At 42.5% G+C, this 20,305-nt stretch overlaps 2 protein-coding genes across 2 annotated transcripts in view; one reads left to right on the forward strand and one right to left on the reverse strand.

Moving 5' to 3' along the window:
- The window catches only part of notch3 (notch receptor 3), a 28,638-nt gene extending 18,546 nt beyond the window's left edge, over window positions 1-10,092 (forward strand). The window contains exons 14-32 of the mRNA XM_079176954.1: window positions 144-289; window positions 625-858; window positions 1,009-1,161; window positions 1,279-1,507; window positions 1,631-1,832; window positions 1,951-2,107; window positions 2,205-2,389; window positions 2,511-2,643; window positions 2,744-3,114; window positions 3,241-3,767; window positions 3,866-4,192; window positions 4,284-4,432; window positions 4,522-4,747; window positions 4,856-4,946; window positions 5,100-5,268; window positions 5,407-5,711; window positions 5,823-5,970; window positions 6,049-6,146; window positions 6,241-10,092. Coding sequence (XP_079033080.1) covers window positions 144-289; window positions 625-858; window positions 1,009-1,161; window positions 1,279-1,507; window positions 1,631-1,832; window positions 1,951-2,107; window positions 2,205-2,389; window positions 2,511-2,643; window positions 2,744-3,114; window positions 3,241-3,767; window positions 3,866-4,192; window positions 4,284-4,432; window positions 4,522-4,747; window positions 4,856-4,946; window positions 5,100-5,268; window positions 5,407-5,711; window positions 5,823-5,970; window positions 6,049-6,146; window positions 6,241-7,728 — 5,338 coding nt within the window. The 3' untranslated portion in view covers window positions 7,729-10,092. The remainder of the gene's footprint in view (window positions 1-143; window positions 290-624; window positions 859-1,008; window positions 1,162-1,278; window positions 1,508-1,630; window positions 1,833-1,950; window positions 2,108-2,204; window positions 2,390-2,510; window positions 2,644-2,743; window positions 3,115-3,240; window positions 3,768-3,865; window positions 4,193-4,283; window positions 4,433-4,521; window positions 4,748-4,855; window positions 4,947-5,099; window positions 5,269-5,406; window positions 5,712-5,822; window positions 5,971-6,048; window positions 6,147-6,240) is intronic.
- Window positions 10,093-13,328: 3,236 nt separating this feature from the next.
- On the reverse strand, window positions 13,329-16,303 carry LOC306709962 (retinol dehydrogenase 8). The gene is made up of 7 exons (XM_079178297.1): window positions 16,165-16,303; window positions 14,917-15,054; window positions 14,660-14,821; window positions 14,389-14,568; window positions 14,207-14,300; window positions 13,899-14,082; window positions 13,329-13,774 (listed from the first exon to the last, which is right to left on the reverse strand). The coding sequence occupies exons 2-7, from the start codon at window positions 15,011-15,013 to the stop codon at window positions 13,565-13,567; spliced, it is 927 nt and encodes a 308-aa protein (XP_079034423.1). The 5' UTR covers window positions 15,014-15,054; window positions 16,165-16,303; the 3' UTR covers window positions 13,329-13,564.
- Between the last annotated feature and the right edge of the window lie 4,002 nt (window positions 16,304-20,305).

A 20,305-nucleotide genomic window follows, 5' to 3' on the forward strand; every position in this document is an offset into this window, starting at 1 on the left:
AGTTTTAAGTGGAATCTTGTGTGATATCAAGGAGAAACTTGGCACCAACACCTTGCAAGCTTGTTGCTAATCCTACAAGTCACAACTTGTACACGTAGAATGTGGCATCTTTTGGTGTATTGACTGTACTCCTGTATTTCTAGTTATCGCTGTGACTGTGAGCCCGGATGGGTGGGGAAGAACTGTGACCTGGACAGGAACGATTGTTTGCCAAGTCCCTGCCAGAATGCTGGCACGTGCATCGACCAGCTCAATGGCTTCACCTGCAAGTGTCGCCAAGGCTTCAGAGGTAAGTGTGTGACATGGTAGCACAACACACAGTAACCGCTGGAGTCATCAACATCAAAAAGTACAACACAAAGAGAGGAATACACACGTACAGCACATGCAGTAAAGTTGTAACTGAGTAGCTTATAGACTTAATAGACCATTTTTTTTGTCTAAAATGATTCATACCATGTCCTTCCATCATATTCCTCCTCCTGAATGCCAATGATTTACCTCCCCCTAGTGGTGTATTTAAAAAAAAAAGCCAAATTCATTCACCAGTGTTTGGCCAAGTCTCAGACTCATGAAAATTGAGTTCTGAAATATGTGTTAATGTCTTCTCTGCCTCTCCGACAGGTAACCTCTGCCAGGTGAACATCAACGAGTGTGCATCCAGTCCCTGCCTGAACAAGGGCACTTGTGTGGATGGTGTGGCAAGTTTCACCTGTCTGTGTGAGCTTCCTTACAATGGACCCACTTGTGCTGAGGTCCTCACCCCTTGTTCCCCTAACCCATGTGCAAATCATGCTATGTGCACACACACACCAGACTACTTGGGCTATCAATGTAACTGCCAGTCAGGTTGGCAAGGTAAGCTAATTCTGTACTTCTCATCTCACCGCCTCCTTATCTATTGTGAAATAATCGGCCTTGAATCTTACAGAACGTGTTAATGCATAAACGCTTATGATCTTGACTGTGAACCTAAACCTTATTGTACACTTCTTTTGCCCTTTTCAGGTCAGTTGTGCAATGTGGATGTAAATGAATGCATCTCAAACCCCTGCAAGAACCGTGGGACCTGCACCAACACACTTGGAGGGTTTGTGTGCTCCTGCAGAGCTGGATTTACTGGGCTAACGTGTGAAACGGACTTCAATGACTGTTCTCCTAGTGAGTAGCCACGTAAACCTAGCGTGCTGAATTACTATAACTGTCTGTTGCTATCCAACACAATACCAAGTGTATACTGTTCTTAACCAAAGTCATCTTATCCTTTTGTGCTATCAGATCCGTGCCTAAGTGGAGGGTCCTGCACAGATGGTGTGAACTCCTTCTACTGTAGCTGCCTGGCAGGCTTCACTGGACCCCGCTGTGCTTTAGAGATCAATGAATGCCAGAGCTCCCCCTGCAAGAATGGAGGCACATGCACGGACTATGTTAACTCCTACACCTGCACCTGTAGGCCTGGCTTTACAGGCATCCACTGTGAAACCAACATCCCTGATTGCACTGAAAGGTGAGTGTTTTGAGTCATGGAGACATCCCACATTGTACTTTATCAACCTGCTCATATACACATTTATATGACTTCTGAATATGACAATATAACTTAAGTCCATATGTTCATTCATGTCTGCAGCTCTTGCTTCAATGGAGGGACGTGCACAGATAAAATCAACGGCTATTCTTGTACCTGCCGCTCAGGCTTCACTGGCTCCCACTGCCAATACGAGGTCAATGAGTGCGACTCCCAGCCCTGCCTCAACGGAGGCATCTGTCAAGATGCCCTGGAGTCCTTCCGTTGCTCCTGCCCTAAGGGTTACACTGGCAACCGCTGCCAGGTACACACACAGTCACAGACTCCTCTTGAAAGGTCTTTTAAGGGCCCTGTGTAGTCATGAATTTGTTCTTAGACTAATAAATCCTGAGAATTTTTCTATTTGCCTCTTGCCTACCCAGACACCAGTCGACTGGTGCAGACGCTCATCTTCCTGCCAAAATGGAGGACGCTGTCGCCAAAAGGATGCTTCCTTCATCTGTGACTGTAATAACGGCTGGTCTGGACGTTACTGTGACATCTCCAGGGTCTCTTGTGAGACAGCTGCTCGCCATAGAGGTATGCGGGTATTGTATGTTGTTTAACCTCTTGGCCTGTGTTTGTGTTGTACCCGAGTCATCAAGGTTACATTTTTCTTCCAAACCTTTCTAATCAGGGCTCCAGACAGATGAGCTTTGCCACCACGGCGGTCACTGTGTCAACACTGGGAATGCCCACTATTGTAAATGTCCTGCTGACTACACCGGAAGCTATTGCGAAAGCCAAGTGGACCACTGTGAAGACAAACCCTGCCACAATGGCGCCACCTGCAGGGGATATGTGGGAGGGTATCAGTGTGACGTGAGTACATTTCTTTTACAATACTTTGTGCTTCTCTGTCAGATTTGAGTAAAGTCAGTATTCACACAGTATTCATCACAATTGTGGAGATAATGTAATTGTCATCTGCATGTCCTTACAGTGTATGCCCGGCTTCACTGGACAGAACTGCGAGATCGAGATCAATGAGTGCCAGTCTCATCCTTGCCAGAACGGAGGCACTTGCATTGATCTGGTGGGACATTACATCTGTTCCTGCCCCCCTGGCACACTGGGTATGCAAGCACATATTCAAAAGTGTATTACTCGACATTACACTACATGGGAATACAATATAATAAATGTATAGTATTTAATAATCCTCTCTTTTTAAAGGTGTTCTCTGTGAGATCAATGAAGATGACTGTGCCCCACCTCTGAGGCTGCGCAGTGCTCCCCCCAAGTGCCTGAACAATGGCACCTGTGTAGACAGAGTGGGTGGATACCGCTGCAACTGTCCCCCTGGATTCACAGGAGAAAGATGTCAGGGAGACATAAATGAGTGTCTCTCTAACCCCTGCAGTCCCTCAAACAGTCTTGACTGCATCCAGTTGCCCAATGACTACCAATGTGTCTGCAAGCCTGGATTCACAGGCCGGAGGTGTCAGAGCAGGTTTAGTGTCTGTGAGTCTCAGCCTTGTCAGAGCGGAGGAGTCTGTTCTGTATCCAGCAGCTCTGCACTGGGATACACGTGCACGTGTCAGCTTGTAAGTACACATTCACATTAAGGATTTAAACACCTAATTGGATTTTGTAGTTTGTGCATTAGAGCTTTTGTTATTTCTTTATTGAAAGTTCAACATCTAAGTGCATGAGTGATTGTTTATCCTTAGGGTTATGCTGGGCCCAATTGTGAGAGAAGCATGTCCTGTCGGGAGCTGCCCTGCTACAATGGAGGCAGCTGTGCGCTCACCACGAGGGGGGCGCGTTGCTCCTGCCTGCCCGGTTATGGTGGGCCCCAGTGTCAGCATCGCAGTAATGAAGGCTGCTCTTCCCAGCCCTGTCGGAATGGAGGGTTGTGCACTGAAGAGACCAGCTTCCCCTTCTTCCACTGTCAGTGTCCCAGTGGCTGGACAGGTAAACGGTGCGAGCAGAGCAGCAGATCCATTGATCTTGATGCAACACCCTCATGCCCTCTAGCAGACTGTCAGAGCAAAGCCAAGGATGGTGTTTGTGACAAGGAATGCAACACATTCTTTTGTCAATGGGACGGCGGTGACTGTTCTCTGGCAGTGAACCCCTGGGCTCGTTGTGCAGACTGTTGGCAGGTCTTCAACAACAGCCAGTGTGATGAGTCCTGCAACAACCTTGACTGTCTGTATGACAACTTTGACTGCAAAAACAAGGGGAAAGTTTGCAAGTAAGTTCACTTTTACTGCTAACGGGATTCCCCAAAATGTTTCTCTACTGATCTGAGAAAAACTTGAGCTGATCCTTTTTTTTTTGTGTTTTCTCCAGTCCAATATACGAAGCCTACTGTATAGACCACTATGCTGATGGAAAGTGTGACCAGGGCTGCAACACAGAGGAGTGTGGCTGGGATGGCTTGGACTGCGCAGGAAAGGTTCCAGAAGACCTTGCTGCCGGTGTCTTGGTTGTGGTCGTCCTACTGCCTCCAGAGGAGCTTCGCCGCACCAGCACAGCTTTTCTGCAGAAATTGAGTGCAATCCTACACACCACAATCCGCTTCCGACTGGACCACAATGGAGAAGCCATGATCCGCCCCTACACCCGCAAAGAGGCACGCCTCAAGCGGGAGTTGCAGCCTCATCAGGAAGTCATCGGGTAAGTCAGGCCTACAATAAACGTAAAAGCTGAACTGTTTCCTGTAGATTGTACAATACACTAAACACCTGCCTCTCTGCTATCCTTGTAGCTCGATAGTGTACCTGGAAATAGACAACCGTCTGTGCTCTCAGGGCTTTGAGGACTGTTTCCCTACAGCTGTCAGCGCTGCAGACTACCTGGGAGCCCTGTCAGCTGTAGAAATGCTCCGCTTTCCTTACCCCCTCAAAGAAGTTCGTGGTGAGTAGGGATACTCGAAGAACACAAAATAAACTTGCAAGACTAATTGGGCACACATGTGTGATTACTTCTTTGTCTTCTCACCACAGGTGAACAGATTCCTGATCTTGACCCCATACCTCAATGGGGCAAGCTGATGCTGGTGGGGATAGCTTCTCTTTTCCTTTTGGTCATCCTTGTGATTGGCATGTTGATTGCTCGTAGAAAGAGAGAACACAGTACCCTTTGGTTCCCTGAGGGCTTCTTCCTCAAGAAGGAACCCAGCAGCAACAAGAACCGCAGGGAACCCGTGGGCCAGGATGCTCTGGGAATGAAGTAAGTTACATGTGTGCAAAATGTTATGCTAATGATGTTGTTGGGACTGAATTACTTCAGCAATGCTGTTTGTGCTTATATTGTTTAACATATTTGATCTGTACACAGACACATGCCAAAAACCGTGGAGGAATCTCTCCTTGGAGATCACAGTGACCATTGGATGGACTCAGACTGCCCCGAGCCAAAAAGGCTCAAGGTCCGTTACACACCTTCTTTACATTAATACCTGTTTCTAGTCAACTTACATACAAGCACAAGAGTGTGTATGTACATTTTACAACAACATATCAGCCTGTATTTAAGCCTGCAGTAAGTAACGCAATAGCATTTTCTCCTTCTGTGAGTTCAGGTTGAGGAACCGAGTATGCTCTCAGACAGTGAAGATGCAGTGGACAGCAGGCAGTGGACACAGCATCACCTTGCAGCCGCAGACATCCGTGTGCCCCCCACCATGGCCCTCACCCCACCTCAAGGAGAGTTTGAAAGCGACTGCATGGATGTTAATGTCCGAGGCCCAGGTTGGTATTGAGATAAACTAAGTTCTAAGATTGGAATAAAGATTTGCTGGTTTTCTATACTTTCTTTGTATGATCTGTTGTGTTGAGCGCTTCAATAGGCATAAACTCATCCGTGCCTGTTTTCTCATCTCCTACCAGATGGTTTTACACCTCTGATGCTGGCATCATTCTGTGGAGGCGGCTTAGAGCCCGAGGTAGCAGAGGAGGAGGAGAATGAGGAGTGTTCAGCCAACATCATCTCTGACCTAATCTACCAGGGAGCCTCCCTTGCTGCCCAAACGGACCGCACTGGTGAGACAGCGCTCCACTTGGCTGCTCGCTACGCCCGTGCTGATGCTGCTAAGAGGCTGCTGGATGCCGGGGCAGACGCCAACGCTCAGGATAACACAGGACGTTCACCGCTACATGCTGCAGTGGCTGCAGATGCACAGGGTGTCTTCCAGGTAAACAAACATCAAAGAGTACTGTTTATTGGCCACATCACTTGTAAAAATGCTTATAACTGATTTTAGCACATGTATTGTATTAATCATAATGTTGAATTTTTCATCTAGATTCTGATCCGAAATCGGGCTACAGATCTTGACTCCCGCATGTATGATGGCTCTACTGCACTGATCCTGGCAGCACGGCTGGCAGTAGAAGGCATGGTAGAGGAGCTCATCACTTGCCATGCTGATGTCAATGCAGTAGATGAATTGGGTAAGTGTGTGCACATTTTTATGATAATATTCATTGAAACTATAGATGTGTAATCTCATTGTTTGTTGTCTCTTTAAGGTAAATCTTCCTTGCACTGGGCTGCTGCCGTGAACAATGTGGAGGCCACTGTTGCCCTGCTAAAGAATAGCGCAAACAAAGACATGCAAGATCTGAAGGTATGACATCCACTGAAGACTTTCGCAGCAGCTTGGCTTAAATAGAGTGTTTGTATCTAACGCAGCATCTGTTTGTTTTGTTGCTGTTTTTCAGGAGGAGACCCCTCTGTTCCTGGCAGCCCGTGAGGGCAGCTGTGAGGCTGTGAAGGTGCTGCTGGCTCACTTTGCAAACAGAGAGATCACAGACCATATGGACAGGTTGCCAAGGGACATTGCTCAGGAGCGTATGCACCACGACATTGTGCAGCTTCTTGATGAGTACAACACAGTAAGGAGTCCCCAGGGCCATGGAGGGGTTGGACACCACCTCAGTGGAGTACACACTCTGTCTCCACTCATGTGCCCTCCCAGCGCCTTCCTGCCTAGTCTGAAGAACACCCCGCAGGGCAAGAAGAACCGTCGGCCTGGGGCCAAGGGTTCAAGCCTGGGAGGCCAACATGCTATCAGTCTGAAGGAGTCAGTCAAGGCCCGTAATAAGAAGCTGACCTTGGACATGCAGAGTGCTTTACTGGAGAGCTCAGTTACCCTCTCCCCAGTCGACTCACTGGACTCACCCCACGGGGGAGCTAGCAATGCTGGCTACATAACCAACCCCACTTCCCCTGTGGCCATGCAGTCACCAGGGCTCTACCACTCCTCCATGTCTGTCCCAAACACCCCAATGGTACACAGTAGCATGTTGGAGGGAGGTGGCCCCTTTGCTGTGTCTCTAGCACAACTCAATGACCTGGGAGTGGGAGGAATGTCCTTGCGCTCCATGGCTTCAGATGTCAACCATGGCTACGTGCTGAGTTCAGGCCAGATGGGGCTCAACATGGGCTTGGTCAGTCCTGTCAGTGTACCCTTTGACTGGCACAGCCGGATGTCCTCCTCCCAGTGTGGTCAGCAGGTGGTCAATCTTGTGCAGAGTAGCCAGGCAGGCATGCACCCACAGAGCCCAGCCATGCAGCAGCAGAACATGCTGATGCACCAACAGCAGCTCTACCGTAATGCCATGCTGCAGCCCACACCGGTTACCTCCACACCTTCGATCAGCCCAGTCAAGCTGCCCTCCATTGCTGAGCAGCAGCAGCAGCAACAGCAGCAGCAGCAGCAGCTTATCAACCACACCATCACCAACCAGCAGAGCATGGCCCGCATGGGCACCTCCACCCCACCGACACCCCAGACCTCCCAGCCCCCACCATCCTTCTTCCAGCAGCAGCAGATGTCTCAGCAACCTCCTCAGCCCCAGCCTCCTGCTCAGCCCCCACAGGCAGCCACGCCAGCAGCCCAGGCCACTCAGGCTGTGCCCTCCCAGCCGAGTGGCAGCACTGCAGGAACGGAGGATTACCCAACCCCTCCCTCTCAGCACAGCTACTCATCCGCACTAGATGCCACGCCCAAGCATTACCTCCATTTGCCCAGTGAGCACCCCTACCTGACCCCCTCCCCTGAGTCCCCAGAGCCCTGGTCTAGCCCCTCTCCTCACTGTGTCTCTGATTGGTCAGATTCCACACCCAGCCCAGCAGTTGCTGGCCCTGCCCAGACCCAAATTACTCAAATCCCAGAGGCCAATGGCAAGATGCAGGTGTTTGCATGAAGATCTCATGGCCCCTGCTTGAAAAGGGACCTGGGGTAAAATAATTTGTGGACTGGCTCTTAGGCCCGTCTGTTTATATGTGTCAGCCTGTTTCCAAGATTTTCATTGGATTTGGATTGACTGATTATCACGAGGACCGTCTGCTAGTGATTTTGCAGAGAAAAAAAGTAAAGGGAAATGTGTGTTGTCTGAAAAAACAGCAGACAAATTAATGAAGTAATTCTGTCACAGATGGACTTGTTTTTTATTATAAAAAAAAAAGTATATGAAGAAAACCAAGTCTTTCATTTCAAAGACTTAGGGATGCTCTCCTGGAAACTAACAAACGTTTAAAAAGTAGATAAGAGAAAAAAGTTCAATGTTGAAGGGAATTCATTTATTTTTATTTATTGTTTTTATCTCTCTGAATTGCTTTTTTTAGGTGTTTTCACCCTCTTTCTGTCCTAGCCTCTTACATAATGTGCCACTCCCTCCTATTTTATACGGACCGCCAACATTTCTATTTAGCCAGTGTGGCAAGTGATGGTAAAGGAATATAATTCATCATTCAGACCAGTTAACAGACAGAAAGAGAAATGTTCACCTCTATTAACTGATATTTATTTAGGCCAACAACAACTGGTAAAGATGAGAAACTGGTTCTAGCAGATATATATTTTAAAAGTTGCTCAGCAGTAGTGGTATGTTCTGATTTGATTGAATTGTGGTTATTGATTACTTTCCATGTGAGTATTATGAATAAGAATGTAGATGAGTGTCTCTGAAGCACTTCAAGTGACCAGCCTCAAAGGGCAAGTGTGGGTCAAATACAACATTTAACTGCAATGGATATTTATAATATATGTGTGGCATTAAATCCATGGTAATTTTCCCTCTGAACATTCAAAATAAATTAGCAGAGTAAAGGTTTAGGTGTAATGCTCCAATTTATCGCTGACTCTACAGGAATCTTACCTCCATTCTACTGTTAGCCCTGATACATGTATTGTTTTGCCTTTAAAATCAGCCTCTCACTGCCTTTTTTTAGATTGTTTTTTTTTTGTTCAATTTGTTTTATACTCTGTATATTTGTGAAAACCATGGATACCATTTTTTTTTTTTTTTTAACATCACTTCGGATGTACTAAGCTATGCTCATCAGCTGCTATTTTATGTCACTCTTCCCTGCAAAACATTCCTCCATTTTCAATTTCTTGTTGAACATGGATGCTGTACCGTTCAGCAGCATCCAACACAGAGTAGAGCCAGTTGACAGACAGGTAGAGGTTCGATTTGTCTACGTCCGTCACTGGACTAAACGGAAACATTCCTGGACCATCTGTGGCAGTTGAGGTCTCGTTGACACTCCTGACCTTGTCCCTTGTAGTGTATGTGGTGGAGTGCTGGTCAGTGTGAGGGTGTGGCTGCTGGGCTGTGACTGCTTATGCCCTGTCACTCCTCAGGGAGGTGTTTTATGGCATGCAGTGGGACAGTTCCCCTGCATCTACAGTGGCTCCCAGTCCAGGGGCAGCGGAGATGCATCTTAAGATGATTGTTAGAAGAGACTGAAAGGAAAGAACACTACTATGTAGTGCTGCACCCTTAAACGTTTTACAAAATTCTGAGATGACTCTCCCAGTTGTCCAGCTTACACCTTGTGTTATGTTTGACCAAGTCTTTACCCCCACATGACCTGAGTGTTTAGGATAGAGGTCATCCTCTCACTTACTGTGGACATTTCAGCATTAAAGTCAGTAGATAATAGTAGAATTTTGAGAAAGTAACCATTGCATTTTCATCTTGTGACATCATGAACAGAAATTAGTAGGCCACCACTCCTAGCTACTACTTTTGTGGTGACCTAACACAGCCCATAGTTGTGTCATAGAGTTTGTCTTTCATTCATTGTTTTATCCTGTTCACTATAGACCCAGCTACTGTTTTGATCAGACCTGGGAAACATGTTGTTGTTCACAGTCCAGTTCACATTTTACTTACAAAAACTGTTTTGTTTGTTTTTTTATTTTTATATATAACTGGTCTTTCAATTTTCCTACCAGGTCGCACTAAGTGTTTTGTACATTTCAACCTCCCAACTTCTGTTTGTAAATATGTTTGTTCTGGGTAGATCTTTGCTTGAGAAGTCTTATGTTTCTGAAATGATTATGTACTAAAAAGGACAAAAATAAAATGTACTTCATTTAGCATTATTTGAAGCTGCGGCTGTGACTGATATTTTATTGGTCTTGTGTTATTAGAACAGTCATAGATATTTTCTATCATTATTAATTTCTATACTTGTTTAAAAGTAGTTCAAAATCACTGTACATAATCCTTTCCACGGTTATTCTTTCTACAGTCAAAAATTGTAAAGGTACTTATAATAAAAACTGTAGGGAACTACATTTTTTTGTGTCCTGGTTTTCAGTAATCGTTTCATATTTTAAAAGGAGGATATTCATTAATTCCGGTTCCTCATAGTCATAACCATTCAAATAAAACTAAAAATACAGTTACCTGAGATGAATTATTCAACAATTTTATAATCTGAAATGTTACAATTTCTGTCCAATACAATAGCCAAATAATAAAGGCTGTCTTTGGGTCTCCTGTTAGATAATACATTCTTGAGTTTTTAATCGGAGATTGTGGTATTGGACTGCATTATATATAAACTACCCATTATTTTTGCACACTAACACAAGCTCCAGCCTAAAATAATTACCAAAACGATGACTGAACACCTGTCTGAGCTCCCTGGATCAGCTAGGTTTATATTATAATATTGGATTGTATTAGAATGACTATGTAGCTGCTTGTGATATTATGTCCAATTAAAAATAAGGTAAAATGGGAAAAGATGTTAAAATGGCCACAACCTATTGTACACAAACCACTTCCTGAATAAGGACAGATCGAGATCTCTCATCTTATATTTAGTTGCTACGTTCTTGATGTTTAGCTTGCTCTTTAAATTTGGCACAGGAGATTAAATCCAGACTCGGTCAATTATGGTGCAAAACTGTTAGCAAAAGATGTGAAGTAATAATAGTGAGTTTGGTCTAACTGATGCCATATCTTTTTAACTAAAATAACAATGCAAAAATAGAGCTCAGAGAAGGTTTTATGTTTTTATCACAGGGGTTTTTATTGTTTTTCTGCTTCTGATCCCAGTTTGTTTCTCAGCTTTTCTTCCAGTCAATTGCAATGACGCACAGCAGCGGTTTTAGTCATAGTGGGGTGTAGAGACTACCTACCCGCCAGGACAAGTCTCCCTCGTCGAGGTCTACTGAGACATGAGCTTCAGTTTATTTAGGCTATACAAGAGTGTGATGGGACCAGTACAGGACAAGCAGGACCATTTATCTCCTGTGTTGCTTTGTCCCATCAGGGTATAAATGCTGTCTCTGTAAGAGATTGAATAAATAAGAGCTATGAACTGTGGGGTAGACGTGGAAGACTTTGAAGTAAGTAATGTCAGTAAACCTATTTAGATTACCATTCCAGAGTGAATTGAGATGCAGTAAAGGAAGAAATAAGATTTTTATCCTCGCCTGGTGTATCATCTAAATTTCAAAGGCAATGTCACTGTTTAAACCAAGAGCTTATGGGTAATGATGCAAGAGAACGTATTCTACCAAAACTGGGACTGCAAGTTTGATGACAATACACAGATATACAACATTTATGATACAATTTATATTTATACTCAGGCATTCTCCATGTTTTGGCCATGTTTCAGTTTACATGTTGACTGTTTAGTGGGAGTACTACTTCAAAACACTATTTATATCCATACATAGCCATGTTACAACTAACATAAATCTCCCAAAAGCATTGGAACAACAACCACAATGAATATTGATCAATATTTGTTTGACTGAAGAGCTCTATGCTGTATCGGCAGATGAATGGAGAGGGCTTTATGAATATTGATAAATGGAGAGGGCTTTATGAAATATTCACTGATTCGTCAAAACAAACTGAATAAAATAAGATGTGTTGCTGTGAGTGCTTCAATACAACCACCAGGTGGCCAAGAACAAAAGAGCGTGGATGTTGCTCCCTACGGTGCAACTCAGCCTAACATGACGAACGATATGTCGACTGACTCCACTCTGACTTCCTGTCGGAACAAAGTAAACTGTTGAACCGTAAGTCACCACAATCAGGCGTTTTTGGCATCAATAACTAATGCCTAGATATTTTGTGAAGTGCAGCTGTATACGTTGACGTGTCATACCTTCGTTTCCCTTCGTTAATAGTGGACACTGTTGTACTTTCCAGCGATACTAAACACGTCATAGATCAGTCCGGCACATGGACCCTTTTACAGAGATAGGACACGTGTCCGTCTTGTGTAAATATGACGTCATGTTCTCGTTGTAATCGGAGCGACTCTAGGGGGGGGGGGGGGGGGCACAACTCTGGAGGGGGTTGCCCTTACCGGGGAGAGAAGACTGATACTGTTGCTTTAGTGTAGCTTGTTGATTTCTCACTTAGGCTGCTTCCAACTAGTGCTGGTGAGATGAAGTTTCATGAAGAATTGGTTCACAAAAAGGGTGATACTGTATTTTGCCCTTATAATAATAGCAGGAGAAGCATTGTTGTGTGTTTCTAAAACTGGAAAGTGGCAGTGGTTTAACCGGACAGGGGCCAGTGAATATGCTTGTGTAACTATGATAATGATGTAGAGGGCAGCCTTTTGTTTTTATCAAGGAACAATCATTTTTTATCGTGTCCGGGCGTCGGGTGTCATCAATATCACCATTGGTCTAAAACGGTACAAGCCTCGATAGGTGCTTCAGAGAAACCTTCCTGGATCAGCACAGCATCACTACGTGTAACTGGTAATGAAACAGTCTCCATGTAATACTGACGCCTCTATATGACCTAGACATGATAACGAGACCATCAGCAACAATCTGATGGATTGGCTATTTCTACATAATGCTTGTTATCCGTGCCACTGGGTCGGATTCTGATAAAATCAATAGAAACTCCTTCAGCTCAGACTCCATGCGGGGCCTCCAGCAGCGACCAGCCTACCGGAACTGACCCAGATCCGGCCTCCCTGCAGGCACCGCCAAAGTAAACACAAAATTAAAGTTCCTTGTAGTAGCTGAGTGAAAACTCTTGCAAAAAAATACATGAGTTTTACGCAAGACTGATTCTTTCTAGCCATAACCCCTTTTTTCAAGCAACCAAGGACGCGTTTGCCTTGCACATGACCACAGATGACATAGTTGTGAGCATCTAGTGACTCGTATGCTCTTATTTTCTCTCCGGTGTAATGTCACACACCATGTTTCTTCACCAAATACGCCTTGCCTAAACCTGAGCGTTTGTGATACCTTCATAAATTAAGGTTGATCGTCGTCGTGCCCTTTTAATCTTCCCCCGTCCAACACGTGGGCAAGATATTGCTTATGCAGACGTCTATAAAGGGAGCCTTGGCGATGAGTCGATGCAGCAATGCTGTTGTCAACTACGCAGGATTGTATTCCTCTTAAAATGGTTGTGGGGACGAGAGCCTACTCTGGATGACATCTACCTGTCTGATGTATGAACAATTCTTTATTGTTAGACTCATTACAGTAGTACAGTTAATTAATGACAAGAGAAAAAAGTAAAACAAAAAAATATTCTATAATAAGAAAGAAGGTCCATAAATACGGTGTGCATAGTTACAGTACAGGAGTAATTCACATTCTTGTTAAAGCTAATGTACAGTTTACAGACAACATCCTACAGTTGGATACTTAAAAAACTGTGACAACAAGTGGTAGCTACCACAGTCAATCCCTGTCTCCTTAAGAATAACATGTACAGTCTATGGAAGCTGACAGTAAAATCTTTATTTCTTCCCTGGCCTCCACTGCAGCACGCGCAGCACCCCGAGAGTAGCATTGAACACGCTGCCGTGTTTAAAAATCATCTTATAGAAGGTGTCCAGAGGCAGTCGACCAGTCGGATCTGCATGCTTCAGTGCTGTCATGGGCATGTATAGGCGGTTGGTCTGGTGGCGCAGAGGAGGCTCCTTGGCTGTGATCACTTTAACAGTTTGCTAGAATACAAACAAGAATATGTCAACACTGTAGCAGGGGGGTTTGTTCGTTGTGTGTTTCCCCTGGCAAAACCAATTTTTGTTTGTGACCTTTTAAACTCAAATGGAAATTGTCATCACTTGCCTCAGCCACTTCCTCTGGTGTCTGGCCCAATGAGGCGAAGACCTTCATAGAGTACGGCAGGTAAAGTTCCCGGAAGATTTTGGCGGTCTCCTCGTCCGTCCCTGATAGATCCATCTTCTCTGCGTCCTCATACACTTTCCTTTCAAACTCTGTCACCACAGGGCCCGGTTCCACCAGAGTTGTCCTTGTGACAGAGATAAAAAATAAAAAAATAACATACATATTGGACCACTATTGCATTACAGTCAACACCTTGTAAATGCATTACTTAAGTTGTTGGGAAAACATTTTTCAGGACATGTAATCACTTGATGTTAAACTTCATTGCTTGCACTGCCAGACTTTCACAAAATCCTTCCACAGCGAATTTGGAGGCTGAGTAGACGTCATTGAACAGAAGCCCTGTGTAGAAACAGAAGGAAACCTGCTACTGTAACTCTCTTTTAATGTTTAGCTTCTTCTGTAATTTCACTGACACTAACAAACGCACCTTGTATTCCCATGACACTGCTCATCACCACAATATGGCCGCTCTGCCTCCGCTTCATGTCAGGCAGCAGCTCTCTCACCAGCCGTGCCAGGCCAAAGAAGTTTGTGTCAAAGAGCTCCTTCATGGAATCTATACTTTGGCACTCCAGTGGTCCGATCATGCCGACGCCAGCGTTGTTCACTGCAACAGCAGAGTATGTCGTTATATGCTTGTGGATATTTAATTCACTTAAAAAAAGGGTCTGTGAGGATGCGAAGGAGAGGTTACATACCAAGAACATCCACCCGTCTGTCCGGCAGGCCGTTGACACACTCTTTGATGGAGGCTTCACAGCAGGCATCTAACTGTTTGATTTCCAGGGTTTTGTTTAAGGAGTCACCTGCCGCTTTCTCCAAGGGCCCCCGTTTCCCAAGATCCCTCATTGTGGCAACCACTACCTCAGATAAACAATGAATACACAGGCAGTAAGTAGCTGTAGTTATATCCGTCGTCCACTCTGTTTTTGGTTGAGGAGAGTGAATGGCTGACCTTTAAACCGTCTGAGCTCATCCTTGGCCAGCCGCACAGCCACAGCCAAGCCAATGCCAGACGAGCACCCAGTCACCAGCACCCTCCTGGTTCCCATGGCCGTTTGACCTCTGACTTCCAAGCTTAAAGGGATCCTCGCTGTCCAGTCAGGGAAATTTAATTAAAGGAAAATCCTCCCAATATTATGCCTTCATCACCATTCTGTACAATACAGATGTTATTTTGTGATTCAGCATTGTAATTAACTTACAACAAGGTCAACCCATTTTCCCTAATAATATGTGTAAATTTAAACTATTGATTTATTTCTTTGTCTTGAATGCTATTTCAACATACCCAGAACATGTGCAAGATAATTGATGTGAGAGAGTCATTTTTAATAAGCACAGTAACAACAAGAGTCCAGTCAATAAAAGCCAACACATAGCATTGTATGCTCAAATTGCAGCAAATCTTGCAGCTGCGTTAGATTATGATTTAATGGCATTACTGTATAGTTTCTTTTTTACATGTATTATCTTTACTCTCCTGTATGATCACTGCATGCTGGTGCAAAGTAATAAGCCTTCTAAGATGCCTTTGTTATCCCTTTGTTCCCTCGTAAGCTGATATACAATCCAAATGTTTAAACCTTATGTTGTTGATTTGGAAAATATACCACCCATAAAGCCACTTTGGTAATTGTTCAAAGATTATATTGGCTCTAATCTGATTTATGTATCCTGGAATTTTTAGCTGCCTACAAATGCAAGCTTACGTCTTTAGAGGCCCTTCATTCTCACTCAGAGCTGTAACAGGTATAATCACAGAGAGTATTATGTGAAGTGTCATGGCATGCACAACATGGTAATAAAATAATAACAATTCAAAAATAAAAAGAAATCCAGTCCTATCCCAATTAGTGTGTAATGTAATGAAGGCTAATACTTTCACATATTTACATGGATGCCTCTGAGTTCATGGTTATGCAAATACAAGTCTTTAGGCATTAAAGCAAAAAAAAAGTTAGCCTAATTTTTTATAAAAATCTATAAAAAGCACCTCAGCATTTATAGGATTATGTCCTTAGTTACTCCCCACCACTGCATGTCATCCAAATTACAGTGACACCACGGGGGATGAAATATAGCCTACAAAACGTCACTATAGACTGTGAGTATGACAGATTTTTTAAAACTCCCTATAGGACGAGTCATCAAAGTCCAGAGTCGGAGGCCGGTTTCCGCTTGTAGGTGTTGTTCTACCAACCTGTAGAGCGTGGAGCGCGTCCTCCACAGCGGCAGATAGTGGAAATAAAAACACTTTAACCACTAAACCAGCGGGTCCACAGCGTAACGTTACTGCATGTGTGAGAGGAGCGATACCACACAGCAGGACAGGCGGCTACATAAGCTCGGCGATTACCTAAATGGGTCACAGAGGGCGAGTCAGTGTGTGGGAGTTGTAGTTCTTGAGGTGACTCGTCAAAACTGCAGCACATCGCGTAAAACGCTGTTTGCCATATTACGGACCGCTCACATCACTGTGTTAAGTTATGGGTTACACTTTAAACTATAGCAAGTAGGCTACTCGCGTGAGTCTCAGAATTGGATAGAGAAATTTAAGATTGTTATAATTAGTAGTAGTAGTAGTAGTAGAACAAAATGTCTTATCTATACATTTCTATCAAGATGTAACTATAATTGAGCCACAACAGTCATACGGTCCTTTATACAATAAATAATAATTTCTTATTTCATTCTTCCATCATCTACTGCTCACCATGCGATTTCTTGGGAGTTGGTGACAAAGTACGATACAGTAGCCTACTACAGATATGATTAACATTAGTGCTTAAAGTTTGAATGTTATTACTCGTCAAGAATTGGATTTTAATTTTGACACTTCATTTAAAATTTAAAATGACCGGTAGTGATACTTCAAAATGTTGCATTTCTAGTATCTCAGTTCTTAAACATCACCGTATTTTAAACGTATTTTAAACATAGATATGCTCACAGTTCAATATGTAGCAATTAAATACATAGTCATAGTAACGCATCAACTGTTTCCATATACAGGACAAAGAAGACCATGTGACACAGACAATCAATTTGTATTTATTACATAAATATAACAAACAGTGTTCTTTAAAAACAACGAATGAAACAAAAAATATACTAGATTGTCAAACAAAATCTCCATTTTCTTCTTTAAATGTCGCTGTCAAAGCCACACAGGAGTCGGTTTCAGATGGAGATCTGTAAATAAAAAGTATTAGAAAAAAATATTCACCGTTGGACCATTTTTAACGTCTTTTCACCAGAGACCATACTCTTTTTTTTAAACGTCTTTTCAACGGAAAGATGTTCACTTGGATATTAAATACTTGTTTGTATATTGTACATTGTATGCCAAACAACAATGTTTTGACCGTCTTATTTGTCCACCACTTTGTTTTACTCACTTCCTCCCCATTTAAACTGTGTGCAGCCCCACTCGCTTTCCGTCGTGTATTTTATTTGTAAAATGGCCTAAAAACAAAATGTTATAACGTTTGAGCCAAAGTTCCTGCGCATGCGTGTTCCAGCAGTAAATACACACGTATAGAATGTACGGACAGAATGTACTCTGCTCGCATTACGATGTACATGTGCATGTTGTTGACATACAGTCTATGGTTCCATCTATAAGATGTTTTATATGAAACATTAAATGCGTTCAAATCACGTCTTCGTGTAGACCACATTTCACCGGCCAGTGTAATATGACTTTGTAGAAATACATTCACAGTAACTAATATCATATTTCAACCTACAACTGAACAAACCGTCAACATTTTAAAACAAATTGGTGTTTTGTGACACGTTGATGTTGTAACGATTGAAAAGACGGCGAGAATAGGATTAAGACGTTCAGACCGAATTTCAACCAGAAATCAACGTTGAAATCCAGGTTGGTGCTCACTGGGTAGCAGGACTACAACTAAAAGAAATGTCAAATTACCTTGCTTATGCTGCCCTCTGTTGGCGAAACCCAATGCCAGTAAACTATCCATGCAATAGTTATAAAAGCATACAAACAACCTTGAACAAATAATAATCTATTAACTACAAATACTGAATACAACGCCAATTGTTCCCATACGTCAACGTATATTTTTGCGAGCAATTCACACGACTACACTGTTGTGCCTCGTGATCTGCAGTGCTAGTTTACATTTGTTGATGACTGCCTTGTGTTGCACCGGTGGCTGCTGTATTTGAGACATGAACACACAACAATTTAACTGCAGCAAGAACATGTGCCTACTTACATGTTCACGCACGCATACAAATGTCCACAATTTAAATACGCACCACCAGCTCGTAACCTCTTTCGTGTCGGATCAACCCTGCGCGTACTGATACTCCAAATGCAAGGGGTGATGTGGAATGGTCCAAGTCGCGGTAGAAACGGGGGGTTTTATGCAATGTTATTACAATACTATGCAGTCTATGTTAAAATATCATGAAAAAGTCATGGTGTAGTATGTAAATAAAAAGTAATTGTATGTTATAGCATAAGTATTATACCATAAAACAAATATTATAGGATTCCATGAAAATGTCGTAAATATGTCACTGTAGTATGCCACAAGTTATTCCATAAGAAAGTCACAAAATCACAGTATAGTATGCCATCAAAATGTCATCAAAAGGTCATAGTATTGTATGCCATAGATAAGTCATAGTATAGTATGTCGAAAAAAGTAATTAACAAAAAGTCATAGTACAGTATAAAGGTCATCAAAAAGTCATAGGATTTTATGCCATCGAAAAGTAATAGTACAGTGTTTCGTAAAAAAATGATATAGTATAGTATGACAATAAAGTAATTAAAAAAAAGTAATATTATAGTTTGCCATTAAAATGTCATCAAACAATAAGGAACTCATTGGTTTCTGTTATATATGTTCATACTAAAAATACCTCTCTAAAACATTAGTGTGAAATATTACACTTTCCTCAGTGAGTTGCAGTCGACAGGAGGTCAAATATTAGACCTTAAGGCATTCACGTGAATTTACCTTTATTTCAACACAAGAATTTATTCTATGTTGAAGAACATGAAATAGTCTCCATACTTGTTCAATTACGCCACTTAAAACAATCATCAGGGTCAACATTGCTTTTTAAAAAAGCAAATCACAGATGTTTGATTAAGAACTCCTCCAAAGTCACTTACTTGACTAAGGGGATGGAATAATAAAAAATACAAAAGCATGGATAAGAATATGTAACAAAAAAGTATTTTATAATTTTTTAATTTTACAGTTTTTCTCTTTGTTTGTTTTTTAGCATGATTGGTATTTCTTTTGTTATACCTTCTTTCAATTATGATGATCATTTAAGATAACATCTATACTCAGGCGTATAATTCAAATAATGCTTTAACAATCACATTCTTTAACAAAATCACCACATTTCAGTGTACAATTTCATTTTAATTGTTCAAAGTTCTTTTTTTTTTGTCACGTAGCCTGATTGTGCACTAAAGCTCTATTATCTGTTTGAGTGTAATTGGAACTCATGTTTTGTGGTTGAATGCGTTTTTTTGAAATTGGAACCATCTGTACAGATTTGGTGGTCCCCTGGCACAAAAAACGGTATCGTGATCTTTGGTCTTTTGAACAAAAGGTGTTCAGTAAGAACTTCTTTTGTGACATGATTCTCACATATTAAGTCCATCATTTCTATACGAGCCACTTGTTTGTTTCTGCATGCCAGAGCTATAGGTTGGGACATTCTGTACAACGTGGTGAGAAGTAACACCATGTGGGAACTAAATAAGTTTAATTTATGTTCTGAGACACGTGAGCCACCACCTCACATGATTGTTTTGTCAAAATGTATACCACCTGATATGGCTTTGTACTCAGATGACCTTGTTAAATACAAGCTGAATCCTCTGTTGAATCCTTGGTTATTCACATATTCTAATATTTTGATTATAAAGAAAATAAATCAGGTTTACATGGACTTATACTTGCAAGTGACAAAAGTAAAACAAAAGGGGACATTTGGAGTATTTTGCTTATTGATTCGCAATTCTCTTTTCTATCTGGTATCTCAGTGGCCACTTCAGCTGTGAAATGTAATGGAATCCAATAAATCAGCTTTGTCTTAAATTCTACCTTTACAAGTGTATAATGCTGACACTGTCGGAAAGGCGTCAACAAATACTGACCAGCCTATTTTTGTATTTTACCTATTCTTTTTTTAAGGTTAAAGACAAATGACATTTGTCAATAAAAAGAATACTGTTTTATATTTTCCCATGGTGACTTGAGAGATCAGATTTTAAACATGAAAAGAGATCCTACATCACACTGCAGCCAGCCAGATTAGGATTACCTCTGTCTCATCTA

The sequence above is a fragment of the Pholis gunnellus genome (genome assembly GCF_910591455.1).
Source record: "Pholis gunnellus genome assembly, chromosome: 17".
Lineage (NCBI taxonomy): Eukaryota > Metazoa > Chordata > Actinopteri > Perciformes > Pholidae > Pholis > Pholis gunnellus.